The 20,111-nt window shown below is 34.1% G+C and overlaps 1 protein-coding gene across 4 annotated transcripts in view; it reads left to right on the forward strand.

Annotated features, from left to right (window-relative positions):
* Positions 1 to 19,733, forward strand: part of MAP4K5 (mitogen-activated protein kinase kinase kinase kinase 5) — a 108,913-nt gene extending 89,180 nt beyond the window's left edge. For all 4 annotated transcript variants that reach the window (XM_041758338.1, XM_041758337.1, XM_041758339.1 and 1 more), the window contains 10 exons: positions 2,947 to 2,949; positions 3,034 to 3,148; positions 3,522 to 3,580; positions 5,888 to 5,991; positions 6,598 to 6,775; positions 9,433 to 9,501; positions 11,423 to 11,515; positions 14,363 to 14,433; positions 16,692 to 16,747; positions 18,104 to 19,733. In XM_041758338.1, the coding sequence (XP_041614272.1) occupies positions 2,947 to 2,949; positions 3,034 to 3,148; positions 3,522 to 3,580; positions 5,888 to 5,991; positions 6,598 to 6,775; positions 9,433 to 9,501; positions 11,423 to 11,515; positions 14,363 to 14,433; positions 16,692 to 16,747; positions 18,104 to 18,191 (836 nt within the window). In that variant the 3' untranslated portion in view covers positions 18,192 to 19,733. The remainder of the gene's footprint in view (positions 1 to 2,946; positions 2,950 to 3,033; positions 3,149 to 3,521; positions 3,581 to 5,887; positions 5,992 to 6,597; positions 6,776 to 9,432; positions 9,502 to 11,422; positions 11,516 to 14,362; positions 14,434 to 16,691; positions 16,748 to 18,103) is intronic.
* The last annotated feature ends 378 nt before the right edge of the window (positions 19,734 to 20,111 follow it).

A 20,111-nucleotide genomic window follows, 5' to 3' on the forward strand; every position in this document is an offset into this window, starting at 1 on the left:
AACACCTGAGGAATACCCCAGTGATTGTCACCTGAGGCCATCCATCCCCTTCCACTCAGACTCCTCCTCCCTGTCAACTATCCCAGCATCATTTGCCTTCCATTGAGAATTAACAGTTGAAGGGAAAGAATCAGAGGATATAGCTGCTTTCTTTCTCTCTGATCTTGAATCAGCCTCAATTTTCTTAACTGTAAAATAAGACTGATGGTAACAATACCAGCCTTAGGAGGCTGCCATGAGGATTAAATTTAGAGATGATAGGGAGTGCTTAGTAACCAGTGAAGGCTTACACCAGTGTTTGCCAACAGCATTCAAGTTATCATGGACCAGATGGTATAACCATTTTTGGACTGATGTTTTAAACTCTTACAAACAAGTATATTCCAGAGCAGCTTATTATAATTGTGATTTTGTGTTTTTCTTTTTTGGTGGTGTTGGGGGGAGGGGTAGGTGGTATTGGGGGCTTTTTTTTTTTTTTTCAATTCTTACTCACCAAAACCTCTTTTCTTAAATTTTGGATTTAAGTGACTACCTGGAGGTTTGCTGCTCATTTTCATTCTGCTAGAGTACAAGAAAGTTGATTAATTGTTTCTCTCTGTCTGTTAATAATCCTAATGCTATCAACCATTAAAATAGCATTCACTCCTCTCTCTACTTATAATAACTAATTATTTTACTATTTCTTAAATTTTTTTCAATTCTTTTTTCAGTTATTCTCTATGTATTATATATATTATGAGTATTATATCCCAGCTCTTATTTACTGTGCTGTCAGGCTTTTTGGTATTAATTGTACTTTTTGGCTACTTAGGCTTTTTTTTTTTTTGTTACTTTTTTTTTTTTGTTACTTAGTGTTGATATACAGCCTTACTGATAGGCAGAACATTACATTATGAATGGTGGCCTAATTTAAGAAATGTCATTTTTATAATTTTAAGTGTATCTGTATAACTTGAACTCTTCCACTAACCATGCCTTATAGAGATTCTTCAGAAATTTGTATATTTGAGCTGATGACAGTGTTTACAAAGAACACATTATTTGATTGTACATAAATAACTTCTAAAAAGCTGGGGTCCTTGAAAAAGTATTTAACTGCTTTGATTTTAATTATGCTTCCCCCCCCCCAGTTTTTTTACTCTCATTTACCAAAATATTAATATATACTATTAAGAAAATAAACTTAAACTCAATTCTGTTTAATAATTCTGAATTGCATACATATAAAATTACTTTCCTTTGACTCTCTTAACTGTTTTTATCCCTACTCGTACCTAACCTTTAGATATAAACTTAAAATCCACACAGAATACATTTTATATATTTACAAAATAACTATAGGAAAATGGGAAAGTTAGCCTATAAATTAGTTCTCTCCATATTCTAGTTAAAATTACCCATAAAAGTGAATGAAAGTAAATAACAGAGCTCAATAGGAGAAAACATTATCCTGCCTGAGTGTCTGCATTTGTGTGGATGTGCACACATATATGTACATTTGTGTTTAGCTGCCTACCTAGCTAACAGAGAGGGGAATGGAGAGAGAAAGGGTGTGGTATGGTATTAAGCAGAATGTTTACATTCTAAGAAAATACAGAGGATTTTGTTGAGGATAGGACTCAAAACTGTATCATAAGACTATATCATATACAGTTGACCCTTGAATAATGGAGAGGTTAAGGCCGCTGAGCCCTGGAGCACTTGAAAATCCCTGTATAACTTATGACTCTCCAAAAACTTTTTTTTTAAGACTTTATTTATTTATTCATGAGAGACACAGAGAGAGAGGCAGAGACACAGGCAGAGGGAGAAGCAGGCTCCATGCAGGAAGCCCGACATGGGACTCGATCCCCAGTCTCCAGGATCACCCCTGGGCTGAAGGCGACGCTAAACCATTGAGCCACCCAGGCTGCCCTCTCCAAAAACTTTTAAAGAGTTTTATTTACTTATTCATGAGACACCGAGAGAGAGAGGCAGAAACATAGGCAGAGGGAGAAGCAGGCTCCCTCCGGGGAGCCTGATGTGGGACTAGATCCTAGGACTCCAAGATCATGACCTGAGCCAAAGGCAGACGCTTAGCCACTGAGCCACCCAAGTGTCCCAACTCTCACCAAAAACTTAACTACGAATAGCCTAATGTTGACTGGAAGCCTTATCAATAATATAAACAGTTAACACATATTTTATATGTTACATATATATTATATGCTGTTTTCTTACAATAAAGTAAGCTAGAGAAAAGAAAATGTTATTAAGAAAATCATAAAGAAAATACATTTACTGTACTGTATTTATTTTTTAAAAGGTCCATGTATAACCAGACCCACAGAGTTCAAACTCATGTTCAAGGGTCAACTGTTTATTTATTTATTTGTTTTCTAATAGTAAAATGATACTGTTCTGTATTGTTATAATACCATACCATGTATAATAAGGAGTCAGAAGATGTTTCCCTTATCTCCCTCTTCTTAACATATCTGGGTTTTGATTATATGGAAATTGTAGCTCCATTGTCCTGGCATTATGGCATATAATATTAGTTTGCTTTTCTTTTCTTAGTATTTTAATCTGTTGCAGTAAGAATTCATTCACAACTTTAATCCAAGGTAATTTGATAAATTCTTGATAAATAGGTCTATCCCAGAGAGATAATATAGTAGAGTTTTACAGAATTTCCCATGTTATACTAAAATATTCATATGCATATCATTATAAATCAGTCCCCTGAACAACAGTGTTGAACAGTTTTTCTGTCTGTGCTGGCTTCATTAAGGCTTATAAGTATTCTGCCCAGATCACCTATTAGTTAAAATATATATAATTTGTATATTACGAAATGCAATGATCTACTTAAAACTGTTATCTTTCAAAATGTATTAACTGTTTTTTTTTATGTGTTTTGCTATTTTACTTGGCTTTTGAACATTTCTGGACTCCATATTTTAGAAGGTAATTATGTTTTCTTTTGCTTGAAGATTCTTGTTTTTCCACTGTAAAGGATCCTAATAAAAGTAACATGTTTCTCTTTTACAGGAAAAACCTTTCAGCTCTACTCTCATAATCTTATAGCTTTGTTTGAACAAGCCAAAAAACCAGGATTAGCTGCCCATATTCAAACCCATAGGTTTCCAGACCGTATACTACCAAGGTACAAAATATTTTAATTCTGTTGGGGGTGAGGGGCATTAGTGTTTATTTTTAAAATAGCCAGTTTTCTTTGCCCACTAAAAAACCTGCTTTGTTCTAATTTTGAAAGGTAGTTTACACTAAAGTGTCCTTCATATAGAATTCAAAAGATCAGTGTTTCCTTAGATTGGCTGTCCAGGAGAATAACCTTTAGAAGTTTTATAAATACAGATTCCCAGGCCCTCTATCAGTCCTAGAGAATCAGGCAGTTTGGGGGTCAGAGTCTAAGATTGGTTTGGTAAAGCTACTTGACTGGATCTGGTGCAACCAGTTCACAAGTCCCATTGTCTGGGAGTTGCTGCAGTAGAGTACATTTATATTGTCCTGTGTTACAGAAAGTTTGCTTTAACAACAAAGATTCCTGATACTAAAGGCTGCCACAAATGTTGTATAGGTGAGTAAACGCTATTTTTAAAACTGGATAACTAGAACTGTACATTTTTAAAATTCTTTAAGACTAAAGTCATAGTATCAAATAGGAAGGAAGATAGACTTTATATTTGTTTTTAATAAGGAGTTAAGGGGCCGTTGAAGCACAAGACTGTGTGGCAGGACAGGGCATGAAAATGTTTGGAGATAATAGCCCTAATGCTTTCCCAGAGCATGGTGTTCCTGGAGTTTTTTAACCATAGTCCCTGAGGCTGTGTCTCGTTAATATCCTAGTTTACCATTTATTACTCATCATTTATTTAACACCTTCAATTATGAAACCATTACTGCTTAGTGCTTTATAGACATTATAGGAGTTTAGCTAACTATGAAGTTAGAGGGAACAATCCACACAAGACCACCCTTAATTCTGACACCAATTGCAAGTTTGGGAAGTTTCCAAAACCACCCTCATGTTAAAAAAAATTCTCTAGAAGGACTCAGAAGTCACTGAAAGTGGTTATACTCATAGTTACAATTTATTACAGAGAAGGGATAGAAATTAAAATCAGCCAAGAGAAGACGAGCATAGAGCAGAGTCTAGGAATAGTACCAAACAGTTTCTGTTGTCCTCTCCCCATGGAATAATAGTGTTAATTTTCTGGCAGTGATATGTGACAGTACACATGGAGCATTGCCACCGAGGGAGCTTACTCCAACCTCAATACTCAGGAGATTTTATTAGGGCTCCATCACACAGGGATGGATGTCCACATGACTGATCTCAATATTGAGTCCCTCTGAAGGTCATTTGACACTGCATGACCCAAAGCCCCTATCCTAAATCACATTGTTAGTCTTTTTGGCATGCCTATCCTTCACCGCAAGGATGTCCAGTGTTGCAAGAGCCCTCACCCTAAATCCTAGTGTTAGATTATACCACTTATTCAGTGACCCAAGGCCCTAGGCAAACAAAAATACTCCCATCAGACATGACATTCCTGAAGTTTAGAGATTACCTCCCAAAGCGGGGAAGAAAGGCCAGACCTCTTTTGGGGTAAGGTTAAATTTTATACTATATAATTATTTTATCTCATTTAACCCTCAAACAACCCCATGATATTTGTTACATTCCTAGTAAGAAACAGAACCTAGGATCAGACCCGGTCCATGACTTCAGATCCTGGGCTCTTAACTTCCTATTTTATTCTATTTGTTGAAGTAATGAGCTTATTCATTGATCTTCATGCTGCATAGTTCCATAGAATACTTTCTTAGTTATAAATAAATTTCATGAGCATTTTTCTAGGGAGAATCAGGTCCATATCTGTTCTCAGATTCCCAATATCTGCGACTCAAGAAAGGTCTAAAAGCTTACAATCTAAGATACAAACTCATAAATATATTAAGATAGAGCTTATTTGCAAATAACTACTCTTATAGTCAATATACATAGTTGTTGATGAGAGTCAAATTGAGAAGGAAAGACCAATATGAGTTTTTGTAATTTTGAGTAAAGAAAGTTACATCTTTAATAAAATGTAAAATAGGGGATCCCTGGGTGGCGCAGCGGTTTGGCGCCTGCCTTTGGCCCAGGGCGCGATCCTGGAGACCCGGGATCGAATCCCACATCGGACTCCCGGCGCATGGAGCCTGCTTCTCCCTCTGCCTGTGTCTCTGCCTCTCTCTCTCTCTCTCTCTGTGACTATCATAAATAAATAAAATTAAAAAAAAATTTTTTTAATGTAAAATAGTTTATTTTCATCTTAAGTAGATAACTATAAACTACAACAGAGATGAAATCATAGATTATTTTAGTTGCTTCCTAGACCTTCTGTTTCAGTCAGTTTACTTAAAAGACAGCTCTTTAGATTACATACTAGTTTAGGTGTTTTAGTGACCTAAAATACTGTCAATTGTAGAAGGTTCCTATGTTTAACAACCTGGTCTATTAAAGATGTTTAGAAGTAAATGTATATAATTTAAATTTGAGATAAGAAAGGGAAGGAGTAATAAAGCCAAAAGAAAAAACATTATCTTTCTTATTCTTATCCTTGTGAACAGAAACAATGATTTTAATTTAGCAGCTAAGTAATTACTTCAAATAGTTTCTTCTTCATTCCATATTTTGGTTCAATGGCAAGCCATATTTCATTGTTTTTTCCATGTATCAGCACTGCCTTTATTTATTTATTTTAGCACTGCCTTTATAAAGTTTGAGTTAGCTCTTAGATGAGCATAGCTCAGTTGTTACTTTTAATGAACTAAACTAATTATGTGTTCATATCAAGGTATTCAGGGTTTCAGTTGTGTCTGTTTTCTTTCTTTCCAGTCAGAAACCCTTACACAGGACATAAATACCTCTGTGGAGCTTTACAGTCTGGAATTGTTTTACTTCAATGGTATGAGCCAATGCAGAAATTCATGTTGATAAAGGTATATATGACTTTGTTTATAGTTTTCTTTTTTAGAAAACATTAGTGGTATAACTGAAGCTAAAATTATATCACCTTGAGGTGCCTGGGTGGCTCAGTCAGTTGAGTGTCTTGACTCTCGATTTCAGCTCAGGTCATGATCTCAGTGTTGAAATCGAAACCCTCCTCAGGCTCTGCACTGAGCATAGAGCCTGCTTAAGATTCTCTCCCCCTCTCTGTCTGCCCCTCCCCCCACCTCTCCCTCTCTAAAAAAATTTAAAATGTTTAAAATTATATGATATCAATGCTACTATCTAGGGTCAGCACATTTATAATTATTTATGGATGTTTACTTAGTTTAGGGTTTTTTTGTATTCTTGTTAAGATTTCCTCTTTAACTTATGTTAATAAGCTTACAGAAGCATCACAGACATAAAGATGAATCTGGCCAATTCTCTAAAACATATTTTTATAGAAAACTCATCCTTATCATGATCATTTTAGGGGTAATCCTTTTTTAGAAGTAGATCAATCAAGGAGGAAATGAAAGCCTATCTGTTGGCTTTATTCAATAGTATGAATGGGGAGATTGTTTCTAAATTATACTTCTGTTGTTTATTTTTTGTAGCACTTTGATTTTCCTTTGCCAAGTCCTTTGAATGTTTTTGAAATGCTGGTAATACCAGAACAGGAATATCCTATGGTCTGTGTAGCTATTAGCAAGGGCACCGAATCAAATCAGGTTGTTCAGTTTGAGACAATCAATTTGAACTCTGCATCTTCATGGTTTACAGAAATTGGTGCAGGTAAGTGTTTTTTAACCTTATGTTAAACTATTGATGCTTTTGCCTATAAAAAAGCAGAATAAGCATGGGCTGGTTCAAAGAGTCAATCAATATAGTTTCCCAAGTAAGTCCGGAGGAACATGTACATATTATTTATGATCTCTATTTGCCTGAGGCAACTGATACAAATTATTTTTTCAAGGAAAATTTTAACGATTCCTGACATATAAAAGTCTTAATTGTTATCAGTTAATTTTTTAACTTACTAAATAATTAAATTTTCTAAGATATTTTTCAAATTTTATCAGCTTCTCAAGCAGAGATTTACCTTCTTTCCTATCAGCTTTCTCCCCAACACTTTCTACAGTCATTAAATTCAAATGCTTTTCAGCTTTTGCTCATTTATAGGCTGAATTACAAGAATTCTTTATACAATCCAGCTACTGAAGTTAATGTAGAACCATACCAGTGTCACTTTGAGAATAAGAATCAATATGAACCAGTGGCGTCTTGATAAATGTTTAACAACAGGTACTTGAGGTGCAAAGAAGCCTGGCTTGTAGTGTTTTTCAGTTTGTGGGGCGTAAATATTCCCATCAAGAGAATATTTCAAACTACCAACCTGATGTCATGTGGCTCACAAAATTCCTGAAAATTTAACAACCGAGTACAAGCCCAGTTCCAGCATGCGCTGGACTATCTATGATTGCTCTCTTTATGGACCAAGTCATGATTTACATTAAAAGATTGTATTCTGTACTCTCCCACCTCTACCCACACTCCACCTTTCTTCTGAATTTATTGTTTAAATGGTTTTAGTTGGGTTATAAGCACCACTTCCTGTATAGCTAACAAAAAGGTGTGAATGACATTTATTATCATGAAATATAAGCAGCCCAAACAGAAGCATGTTTCTATTACGTAGTTACTGCTAAAAAGAAGAGTTACAGATCAGTTTATTTAAAAACCAAGATCATTTTTGGCAGACAGCCCCAACTTTCTTTTTTTTTTCTGATTAGTATATAATGGTAGTATGGAGCAAGTCATTTCATACAATGATCTGTGTTGGCAACCACTTTCTTTTGTATGATCTATGAAGAGATTTCATTGCTCAGGGTAGACATTTAGTTAGTCCTCCTGTGAATTTGGGGGTGGGGGCTTTGAGGTGTTTTGTTGTTGTTGTTGTTGTTGTTGCTTTGTTTTTAAATGCCTAAGGGTACTATTCTATTCAGTTTTAACATTAAGGCAGACCCAAAATTACTTTCTGAGGAGAGCCAGGACTCTGCTTAAGGGTAATCATTCAAATCATCCTCCTGCAGAAGTTGTACTATTAGCATTAGCCTTCTCTATCTTTGCAAATGATGTTAATCTACCTCCCATCTGTGTTCATTATTGAGGTCAGGCCTTGAATTGGCAACATTTTAACAGGTAAAATGAACTCCTAAGACTCTTTCAGTCTCCGTGTGAATTATTATTGCTCTATCTTTATTTCCAAGGATGATACTTAACATATTATCAGCACTCAATATTTGTTGAATAAATGCATGTATATAGATCTACTGAGGGAAACTGTATTTTAGAGTGTTGCCCAAGGGACCAACGGTTTATCGGTTCTGTAGATCTAAATGCTTCCCTTGGTATGAGCTTTTTGGAAAGTCCACAAACACCCCAAAGTAATATGTAAAACTTTGTGTTTATGTTCAAATGTGCAGTTTTTAAGGGAGAGGATCCATGGGCTTCCCAAAGAGATGTTATTAAAAATGGCTGCTCTAAATTATCTAAAATCTTTTCTTCAATTCAGCTAGACCATTCAAGCAAACTGAGTGCCTAAAATGAATTGTTTTACCAAAATGTTTTACAAAAATGTCATCACATCTGTTAGCAGAGCAGCCCTGTGAATATCAGCGAAGTTATGAAAGTTGCTTCCTGCAAAGATGTTATTAACAATATTGTTAATTATGTTACTCTCTGTTCTCTTAATAAAGGAAGTCCCACTTAGGGACACCTGGGTGGCTCAGTGGTTGAATGTCTGCCTTCAACTCAGAGTGTGATCTTGGAGTTCTGGGATCGAACCCCACATTGGGCTCCTGCAGGGAGCCTGCTTCTCCCTCTGCCTATGTCTCTGCCTCTCTGGGTCTCTCATGAATAAATAAATCTTTTTTTTTTTTTTAAAGGAAGTCCCACTTACACATACAACCCCAACACCAGGAAAGTTTCTCTCTGATCATAGTTTCATTATTCTTTTTGCTTTTTCTTAATTACTGACTTATTTTTATCTCAGATGTTGATCTGGCTTCCATCCTCCCATTGGCTACTATAAAATACACAGCAAAATCTAGTCACTGTATAGCATGCATTTACTTTCTTTCCCATATTTACCCTTGGCTTCATTTTAAGTTTGTAACTCACCTTTCTATAACTACCTGAGGTATCCATTAAATGCAAAGTGGAGTTTTTCTCAAGCTCACTTAGCAATGCTTAGGACTTAGGTTTGTTCTAAGTTGACCTACATACAGTTTTTGAAAGGTAACATAATTACAAAATAAAACTTCTGTGCTAATTTTAAAGACTAGTTTTAAATTACAGAAAAAAATTCAGAATTTGTGTTTCTAAAAGCTCTGGTTTTAAAAGCATATAGAAGTTATAGAATGCTAACCTTGTTTTTTTCCCCTTCCAAGGCAGCCAACAGTTAGATTCCATCCACGTAACACAGTTGGAGAGAGATACCGTTTTAGTGTGTTTAGATAGTAAGTACTATTTTAAAGTTTATTCTGATATAGTAGTACTACTACTTGATATAGTAGATCTTTTCAAAAAAAAATAGATCTTTTCATGGAATTCTATTAAAATATAATTCAAGATATTCACTTTTTCACCTTAAAAGTGGCTTTTTTTTTATTGATGAAAAAACCTAAATTGGCTACAGATACAGTAGTTAATTGATCTGTTTGTTAATACTATTCTCTTTTTCTTTATCTTGTTTGATCTACTTGGAAACATATTAGGAGTTTGCCATAATCCTGGGGTAAAATTTTGTATAAAACTATTCTGTACAAAACTATTCTGAGAGTTTTTTCCCTACTTCATTCTAATTAATGGAAAAAATAGAAGATTATACTAGTATGGTCACTTTGTCATATAACATGAACTTTTGGAGTCCTGTAAAAGTGAGAATCTAATGTACAGACAGATTTGATACCTTTACCTGCTAGTCATGTTTTTTTTTATGCAGGGAGATAGATTATTGTATTGTTTTAAGTATATATTATACTATAAGCAGTGGAGAAGCAGAAAAAACTTCAACAACAGGAATCATTTCAATTTTCAAACAAAGAAGTCTGATTCTTAAAACCCGCCTTATTTTTATGCAGTAAATCATACAAGGTGAAATTCATCCAGACCTACAATTATACTTGAAACTTGGCAATTATTGCTACATTTGATCCAGTCCAATATTTTTTGAATTGCTAAACTTGCCCATAGGTGATCAGGGTAATTTTTAAAATTGTTCAACTGATGAATTTGCCTGTATTTTTGTCCAAATTTCTGTTCTCTGAAAAGTTCTCTGGTGGCCGTGCCTTATAGGGTCATAAAGATCATCTAATATTATAGACAAGAAAACTAAAACTCAGTTTCATTCACCCATCATCCTTTAAGTACTTTTGTTTCTTTGAATACTGGTAAGGTTGGAGTATTATTCTGTTACCTTTAAGTGAATTTGATAAATTCTTTTTTAACCAAACAAGTAGGAAGTTCAGTACTGATTAAGCAAATAATCAGACTTTAATATTAATAATGTTGAACCTTTAATGTTGAAATCCCTAAAAACCTTCTGAGTCATCTAAGGAAAATAAATTGCACTTAGTTTTCATTTTGTTGATTTATGTATTTTATCAAAAAATATTAAAAACCTTTGATTAGGTAGGTTCTCCATTTCTTATTTTTCAAAGTAAATGGAAAGGTGACTTTCTTGAGTTTTTTAAGGTTTTTTTTAAGCAGAATGAGACTTTAAAAATGAGTTGTCAACTATACAGTATAAATCAGTTTTAGTAAGCAGTAGAGATAAGCCTATAATCATAAATCATGGTAGACAGATAAAAAAAAGTAATGCAGAGAGAAGGTGTTTTCCTAGTCAGAGCTAAAGATAGTTAAAAACAAATAGATGAAAAATAGATTTGTGTGTACCCACCATCCCAGAAGAAATTATGACCCTTGAGAAGTACTATTTGTTGCCCCTGTGTACCTCTGTATGATATTATTCATATACTAAAGTTATGAGTTACTATAAATATTATTTATCATATGTTATATAATTTGTAAGGGAATAAATCAACTTTGATTGCTAAGTACTTGCCACTAAGGTCGCCACTTTGAAACATCATGCTTTTCAAAAATGAGAATGTAAATGTTCAGTATATCCTAAAGAGAAAGGAAAAGGAAAGGAAAAAATAGCAGTAGAATTGCCATTTACTAACTTTTATATTTTATAACACAGTTTTATACATACTAATGACTGTTTTTCAGTGGCCATACTTGAATCATGATAAATAGTTGAACTTTATTAAGAATATTTGCTCTGTATCCATATAAAATCCACATATCAAGTTACGTTAAGTTTTGCATTAAGATTTGCATTTCCCGTTTTGACTTGCTTTTTCTTTTTTTAAGAATTTGTAAAAATTGTAAATCTACAAGGAAAACTAAAATCAAGTAAGAAACTGGCCTCTGAGCTAAGTTTTGATTTTCGCATTGAATCTGTAGGTAAGTCTGCTTTTTAAAAAAAATTTAATTGACATACAATATCCTATTTGTGGTATATGTCATAGTAATTTGATATTTTTATATACTATGAAGTGATCCCCAGAATAAGTCTAGTTACCATCTGTCACCATACAAAGTTACTACAGTGATGTTGACTATTCCCCATATTGTACATTATATCCTTGTGACTTATTTCTTTTATAGCTGGAAGTGTGTACCTCTTAATCCCCTTCACCTATTTTGCCTAAGCCTCTTTTTTTTAATAATGTGTATTTATAATACTTGATTTTTTTGTTCATTCCATACTTAGGGTTGTCTAGACCACCACTGTCTCATAGAAGTTTTAGTGATATAGAAATGTTCTATGTGCTCTTAAATCTAGTTGTCATTAACCACACCTGTTAAGTACTTGAAACATGGCTAGTGCTACATTTTAATTTTTTTAATTTTAATATAATTTTAGTGTTAATAGCTACATGTGACTAGTTGCTATATCATATTGGACAGCACAGGTCTAGACCTTAATAAATCTTCTGTTGTTTTCTGGGTATTTAAAACTTAAATCATTTTTAAAATTTCTGTTCATTGTTCCCTTTGCTGCATGAAGTGAATTATGTACTTCTCCCAGTTTTTTTTCCAAATCATGAAGGTATTTGTGTGATGTGATTAATGGTATTAGATATGCTATAATCCTTTGCCATGAAAAGTTCTGGTTGGTGTGTGTTGATGGTTATTGCTTCTCGGTCCATTTATATTTATAAATAACTATTTTTCCATAGGACTTGGAAATTAAGATGCCATTTCATTTGCTTCCTTGTCAATGAGTATTTTACTCTGTGCAAGACTCATTGATTTTGTGATAAAAATGACTATATTCTATTATTGTTTACATTCTCACTGGTTATGTCAGTAAATATTTTCCCCGGGGATGATAGAACTTATGAAAAAAACACCATAGTTGGAAACATTTTAAAACAATTTATGATATGTCTGTACTACTATAAGTGAAAAAAAGTTAAAACCAAGTTAACAGTTTTTATTTGGACCATAAAAAATACATGTATTTTATAATTAAATGTATATTCTTTTAAAAAGGTGGTTTTCATCATTTAGAAAGTGTTTGTTTTATCTATTAAATATTTTAATGGTTTCTTAACTGGAATTTTGCCCTTTCACAATGTACATTCATCCTTCTAGTAAACATTTTGCATAAAAGTAATTTGCTTGCAATTGGAAAATCTAATTTATTGAAGCAGGAAACCTGAACATTCTACAGATGATAGGACAAAAGGGATTTTGAAACTAGTTTCTTTTTTTACTCCTTTATGTGCTGGATGTTGCATACCAGTTTCTAAGATACAATATTTTCAGTAGGAATTCTGACATATAGGTCTTTAGTTTCTTTTCATTTTAACTGAAATATACTGGTACCTGAACTTTTTCATGGGTGCCTCATTTTTTTAGGGAATTTTAATTGTTAGACAAAAGTTTGTTCCTCTTAAGCTACCATCTCTTCTTGCTACTGAACTTTGAAATAATCACAAGGATCTTCCTGGGTTAAAAAGAGTCCCTTTAAATTACTTTTAAAAAAATAAAAGTAAAGTAAAAAAAAAGACCAGTAACTGGGTCTTTTTATTTGTCACAGTTAGTGAAACATGTGATTTGTTACTGTAAAATACTTTTATTTTTATTGAGCTAACTTATATTTCCCATTCTTACATTAACTTTTTATAGAGTCCATATTCTAGTAAGAAACAAAATGCTTCAGTCACTTTCAGCGTAGAGCATATGGCTTACTCTCCAAAAATCAAATGGGTTCTCTCCGTAGTTCTCTCCTCCCTCCCTCACTGTCTGCACTTCAATGACTACAGTATCTGACCAGGAAGGGCCTAGAAACCTTACTCTCCTCCCTCACAATTGTGGGGCCTGCCTACTCTGTTTCTGAACCTCTAAGTTACCCATAATGGTGCCTCAGTGGGTCTAGGCCTATTGCTTGAAACCAAGCAGAACATAGAGATGGACAAGGCACAGCAGGAACAGGTTTCCTTCCAAGACCTTCGGGCCACATCAGGGGAGCATGGGAGATGGATAGGGAGCAGGAGGGGTTGTAGCATGTCTTGTGGTGGCCACACTTTGAAGTCATGGTTACTTCTGAATCCAAAGTCATTGGGAAGGTGGGCAGGCTTAACTGTGAACCATCATGGGGGAAGTGGAGCCTGCAAGTCCAGGGCAAAGTCCCAGGGGGCTCCAGAGGCCTGAGAAGTTGGGGGAGGGGAAACCCACAGGGCTGAAGCCTTGGCAGCAGTGAGTATTATAACTGGAAGCCCCTCTGATAAGAATTGGTTCACAGGTCATAAGTATTCAGTGTGTGGTTAGATTTCGGATTGTAAGATAATTTAGGTTTTAAAATAAATTTTCTGGTAGGGAAATATAAATAAAAGACACTTCCTTAACAGCTACTCATAAATATATGACAATATTTAAATAACCATGTTTTTGATCCAAAAAAATTATGTTTTATTTATTTTATTTACCTAAGACAAAATATAGTATATGAAAGAGAAGTTAATATGTTGATATCCAGCTCAGCAGAAGTTAGTCCCTGTTTAAATGAATGCCTGTTATATATATCTTTGAAAACTTGCATGACCCTGCCTCAATAAATTATTTGAGCTTAGGCATGGCTTAGCCACAAAAATGTTGGGAACTGATGGTCTAGACAGTGGAATTTTGCGCCAAGCACTTGGAGAGCTTTACATTAGTATTTATTAAAAACAGTGAAGGAAAATGTATAAAGAATTACTCTGTGCTTTATTTTAGTTTCTGTTCTCTCTAATCTTTTTTTAGTATGCCTTCAAGATAGTGTTTTGGCTTTCTGGAAACATGGAATGCAGGGTAAAAGCTTCAAATCAGATGAGGTAAGGCTTCTCACATTACCTCCCATGATTCCCACAAAAGATTTTAAATGCTGAAACATTCAATTTATGCATTTTCTTTCTGAACCCACATTACTTTGTTTAGTGCCTTTAGTGCTATGAACTGATAGAGCAAAATTGCCAGTATTTTCCCTTCAGTTTTGTATTCATTGTATGATTCTCAATGACCACAAGGAATTGTCAAACATGAGTTTGCACAATTTCAGTTCTCTAATTTGTAAATGTGGTTGCCAAGGTTACTAAACTTTTCTAAACTTAATAAGTCTTTTCCATAACCTATAAATGTATACTTTTTTTAATATTTAAAATTCTAAATGAATATATATTAGATCACAGTATTAAGGAAAATCTAAGAAAATTAACTCATTTAGTAAATAATTATTGAGTACCAACGACATGCAAGATACTGTTTTTATAGCACTATAAGGCATAATGAAGTATAATTATAAATAATATCAAATCTTTAGCATATCTATGTTCTAGGCAGTTTACAAATATTAGCTTACTTGAAGTTAATAATCCAGTAGGGTTAGGTACTATTATATTCCCATTTCTTACAGGTACAGAGTGGTTAAGTATCTTGGCCAAAGTTAAATGGCTAGTTAAATGGCAGAGTCTGGATGAAGGGTCTTCAAAAATCACTTCTAGCTGAGATAATCAGGCTACATTTCACGCAGGAGAGGGACTTGGAATACCACCTTGATCAGATACATCCTAATAGTTAAGATGATACTAACGTAGACATTTCCTATTCATGTAAATACCTGTGTAATTCTTTTATACCATCATCTCATACATTTGTGGACTTATTTTAAAGATTTATTCAAGTTTTCTATTTGAATTATCTATAGTTTTTTCCATGCTCTTATATGTGACTGATTATTTATACCTCTTATATGAATATTGAATTAGAATGCTTCCAAGAGAAAATGCTATAAATCAGCTGTCTTTGGATATGTCAGTTTTTCTAGTTACTCATGTCACTAAATGTCACCAGGTCCCTGCATTAATATAACCTATAGTCCTACTTAACTGCCATAAAATTAATTGTCCTTAGATCGATCCTATTTTCAGCGTGTCATTCCTGTGATTAGAAATCTATAGAAAATACTTGTTGTTCAATACCTCACATGCAAATTCTGTTTCCTGTTTTTAACTAACCTTGCTTACCTCTTTCTTTCTGTGTTCTCATCTTTCATTTTTGGCCTGGCTGTGATATTCATAAAGTAATATTCAACCATTCAACCATAATGATTGGAACATTTCTCAATTTAGTACTCTGAAAGTCAGCTCCATGTAGTATAGCACATAATTAATTTCCTACTACAAGTTTATCTGTCTTCTCAGCTAGACTGCAAATTCATTGAAAACAGGCTATTTTCATACTTATTTTATAGACACACTGCTGTAGTTTGGATTCCTCCAAAAGCTGACCCAAAGACAAGGAATCAAGTGCAGGCTGGGAGTAGATCCCAGAAAACAAGTAATGAAGTGAGGAACATAAGATAGAGAGGGACAAAAAACCAGTAAAGAGCATATTAATAAACAGGTTCCTACGGTGGGCACCAGGGCTTAACCCTAAAGGGACAACTGAGGAAGGAGATAGAGCACACTTCTAAGTAGACTCATTTGGTGGTGGGGAGGCTGGTGCAATTATACACCAACTGATGTCTCTTTTGATTAAGCATTATTCCCAGGGGTATAAATTCCACACACTGTGGAATAGTACCTGCGCATGAGTTTATGTACCTTCTATAGCTTTGGAGAAAACAGCCGAGGAACAGCACAGATACTGATGTAAGACCCTGGCACGTGGGAGTGCCTAGCACAGTTTTGTGGAATTCAGGTGGGCTCTGGAGTGTTACCTCAAGCATCTGCACTGATGCAAAGGGAAGAGTAGGAGCTCTACAGTTTAGCAAGACTCTATTCAAATCCTGGGTCTACCAGTGATAGAATCTTAAGCAAGTTATTCAACTTCTCTGAGCTTTAGTATTATTCAATAATATGGGAATTATATATCATAAAGAGTTCTTCTAAGGAAAGTACTTGACCCATACCAGATGTTCCATAAATGTTGATTTATTTCTTCTAGTAAGGCAGTCAAAAAAATCTTACCAAAATTCATTTCATTTCAGGAATTGAGCCTATCAAAAATTATCCTTGTGTTTAATAATTGCTCTAAATGGTTTTTAAATTATGATTGGGGACAAAGGTATGACTACAAGTATTTTCTTTCATAGGTTACCCAGGAGATCTCAGATGAAACAAGAGTGTTCCGCTTATTGGGATCAGACAGGTAAGAGTTTAGTTGTTTTAATTTCATTACCAAAGGAGCGCAGTAGTTGTGTTCTTAATTATATTATCGCCCTGTAACTGTTTCAAACAAAATTCTTAGAAGGCTCAGCAACTTAAAGAAATCTCCGTGTAGTCTTTTCACCAGCATGAGTGAATGACTCTAGAGATCTAGTCAACCAAAACAAAATGTGTTAATACAAGTGTTTATATCCCTAGTACCATGACATATTTCAAGTCTCTTCTTTTTCATCATTTGTTTCTAGTTTGTTACCTTCTATTAACTATCACTACATAAACCCAAAAGAATATGCACCTCCTGACATTTGCTTTTATATAAGAAAACCTTTGACTCCATTTCTGAAGTCTAAATTAGGAATTTTGTGATCTCTGTGATCAAAGACACAGAGACAAATTTGAAAGACAAATTCCTAAACTGTGCCATCTTAGGAAAAAAATTTACTAGCCTTTGTTCTCCAAAGTCTGTATTGTCTACCTCTACAACTAATAAAATACACCCCCCTTCCTATTTTCCCACCAAAAGTTGTTACTGCAGCAGAATTATAGTAAGCATCAGTTGTGAGGCAAGGACAGAGAACCTCTGGTCTTCAGTTCAGGCTGGTCACAGAATCAGTGTTTGGATGGGTGTCTCTTAGAATCCTGTTTTATTCTCTAAGCTCTTATTTCACCCTCTTCTTGCTAGTGTATATCATTGATATACCTTGAACAGCACAGGTTTGAACTGCAGAGGTCCACTTAAATGCAGATTTTTTTTTCAATAAATACCATACAGTACTGTAAATGTATGTATTTTCTCTTATGATTTTCTTAACTTTTTTCTCCAACTTGCTTTACTGTAAGAATACAGTATATAAGTGCATAAAACATACAAAATATGTGTTAATCAACTGTTGATGTTATCTGTAAGGCTTCCAGTCAGCAATGGGCTATTAATAGTTAAATCTGCGGGGAGGTAAAAGTTAGACATAGATTTTCAACTCTGGGGGGGTGGGTAGGTCAGCACCCCTAACCCTCATGATCTAGAGCCAGTTGTATTCTAAAGCTTTCTTTATACCATTTGTTGGCATATATAAGTAAACTTTGGTTTTAGTTGGAGTAGATAATGAGACTATCCTGAAATGTTTTCAGTATTGTATATTCATAAATTCAAATTCAAAACAATTCATTATTGTTTTGTTTTTAAGCTATAAAGTGGAAAGCTAAATTTAACAGTGCACTTGTGATCTTTATGAGAATATGAACAATGATACTCTTTCCTGGTTTGATATTAGTATTTGAATGAAGCATACAATCTCTGTTTTTACCGTTAAACAAGCCTTTTGTTTTGATTTAATTGCAGGGTTGTCGTTTTGGAAAGTAGGCCAACAGAAAATCCTACTGCACACAGCAATCTTTACATCTTGGCTGGACATGAAAATAGTTACTAAACAACAAAAACTGATCTCAAATACAGGAAAATGACTATACTCCATTGAAAGCAAAAACATCTTAAGTTCAGTACAAACTACACTATGATTTACTTTAACTTTTATGAGTTATATCTCAAATGATCTGTACTTTAAGGTAGATTCAGTATTTTCTGTAGCTGGAAACAGCTATTCTATCTCTTGCCACTGTGTGGTGGTTATATCAAGTTTGCTTAATAAAAGCTATGAGACAAATAGTCCTCTAGTTCCAGGAAACACAGTCTTTTAAAAAAATAATGTTTGTAACAAGGGTGCCATGATATTTTTAGATAACTCATGATTATCTTCAGAGAGATAAATTTAGTGACAGTTTTCTTATTTTATACCATGTTTTATTCCTTCTTAATGAACATAATTTGATAAAGAAATTATCAGATAAGCCTTTCGCTTTTACATTGGCCATTCTGTATGTTTTTGTAAAATAGAATATTTAATCCTTATTTATTAATCTCTTGCTGGAGTGGTGTAATGTATGTAACTTTTAGCAGAGGAAGGTTTCAGAGCAGCTTAAATTTTTTTATAATGTATAAAAATTTTGTTTACGTTTTAAGAGTAGTACTTTAAGAGGTTAGAGGCAGTATGTCTGGGTTCAGGACATACATGCAGTTTTGCTTAACACAAATATTTTATAATACAGTATCATCCAGAATTGCCTTAAAAGGGAGTTTTGTGTTTTCAATTATAATAGTTGTAGGGGATCATACAGAAGATATTGATAATGGTTGGAAATATTGTTAGGGGGTATGTATGTCTAGATATGACTACCATGTGTATGTATTCTTGACAAGCAGTATAATATACCTGTGATTTTTTTTTTACATTAGGGATCATGCATAATAAATTAATATTCACATATATTATCATCCCTAATGTAGGGCGGGATGTATTTAACTGCCCGTGATATGTATTTTACTTCTACTATACCAGAGGGGAAATTGTAAAGCAGCTACATGTGTAATCTTGTTTTTTTCACATATGTAGGTATTTGTTTTCAGTAGGTTTAAGAAAAAAAATCTTTAAATGAAATTGAATTCCTGATGAGATAGTATAAATAAGTATTATAAAAACCAGTATTCTAAAAATAAAAAAGGATAGGGCCATTTTTGATTTTGCTTCTCTTTTGCTATTGTTAGTATTCAAAATTAAAACGTCACATTGGTACCTGTTGTCTTAATGTATTTACTGAGAACAGTTAGCATGGAGATGATGAACAAGGAGTTAGCAATAACAAAGTATAAATTCTTTTCAGCAGTTACTTGAGAGGAAAACAATGTAATGATCTCATTCAGTCTTTAGCAATTCTGTAAAATAGGTAGTATTATCATCTCCATTTTGCAGATGAGGAAATAAGGTTTTAGCCACGTTAAGAGATTTACCCCATTCACACAGCAAGTTGGTGGTTGAGCCAGACCATGAGTCTTGTGACTCTGTTCTTTTCACTATGCAATATGCAAACAATAAAATGTTATGCAAATAAAATATAAAGTAAATTTTCTGTAAAAATGCACATTTGATATGATTTCAGTAAGTGTGTGCTTGTTTACTTTGGGCATGGTAAAGGGGGCCTCTGAATTGAAAGACACGAGATGGCAGGGGACCATACTCAAAATGAAATATTTACATACTAGATACAAAGACCAATGTCCTCCTTCTCTCCAGGAATCCTGGCAGCCAGACTTTTCTATCGCAACAATATTCGAAGTCTTCTCGGTGCAGTCTAGCCAGTTCAAGTGACATTAAAATCATAGTTAATGTGCCCACCACTCCATGCATCCAGAGCTCATAGTTAGTCTTATGGTCCTGTGCTATTAATAATGATAAAACAACCAAGACTTATAAAATATCTGAGGAAAACCTGTCACATACAAGGAAGAAACAGTT

The sequence above is a fragment of the Vulpes lagopus genome, chromosome 6, assembly GCF_018345385.1.
Source record: "Vulpes lagopus strain Blue_001 chromosome 6, ASM1834538v1, whole genome shotgun sequence".
Taxonomy (NCBI): Eukaryota; Metazoa; Chordata; class Mammalia; order Carnivora; family Canidae; genus Vulpes; species Vulpes lagopus.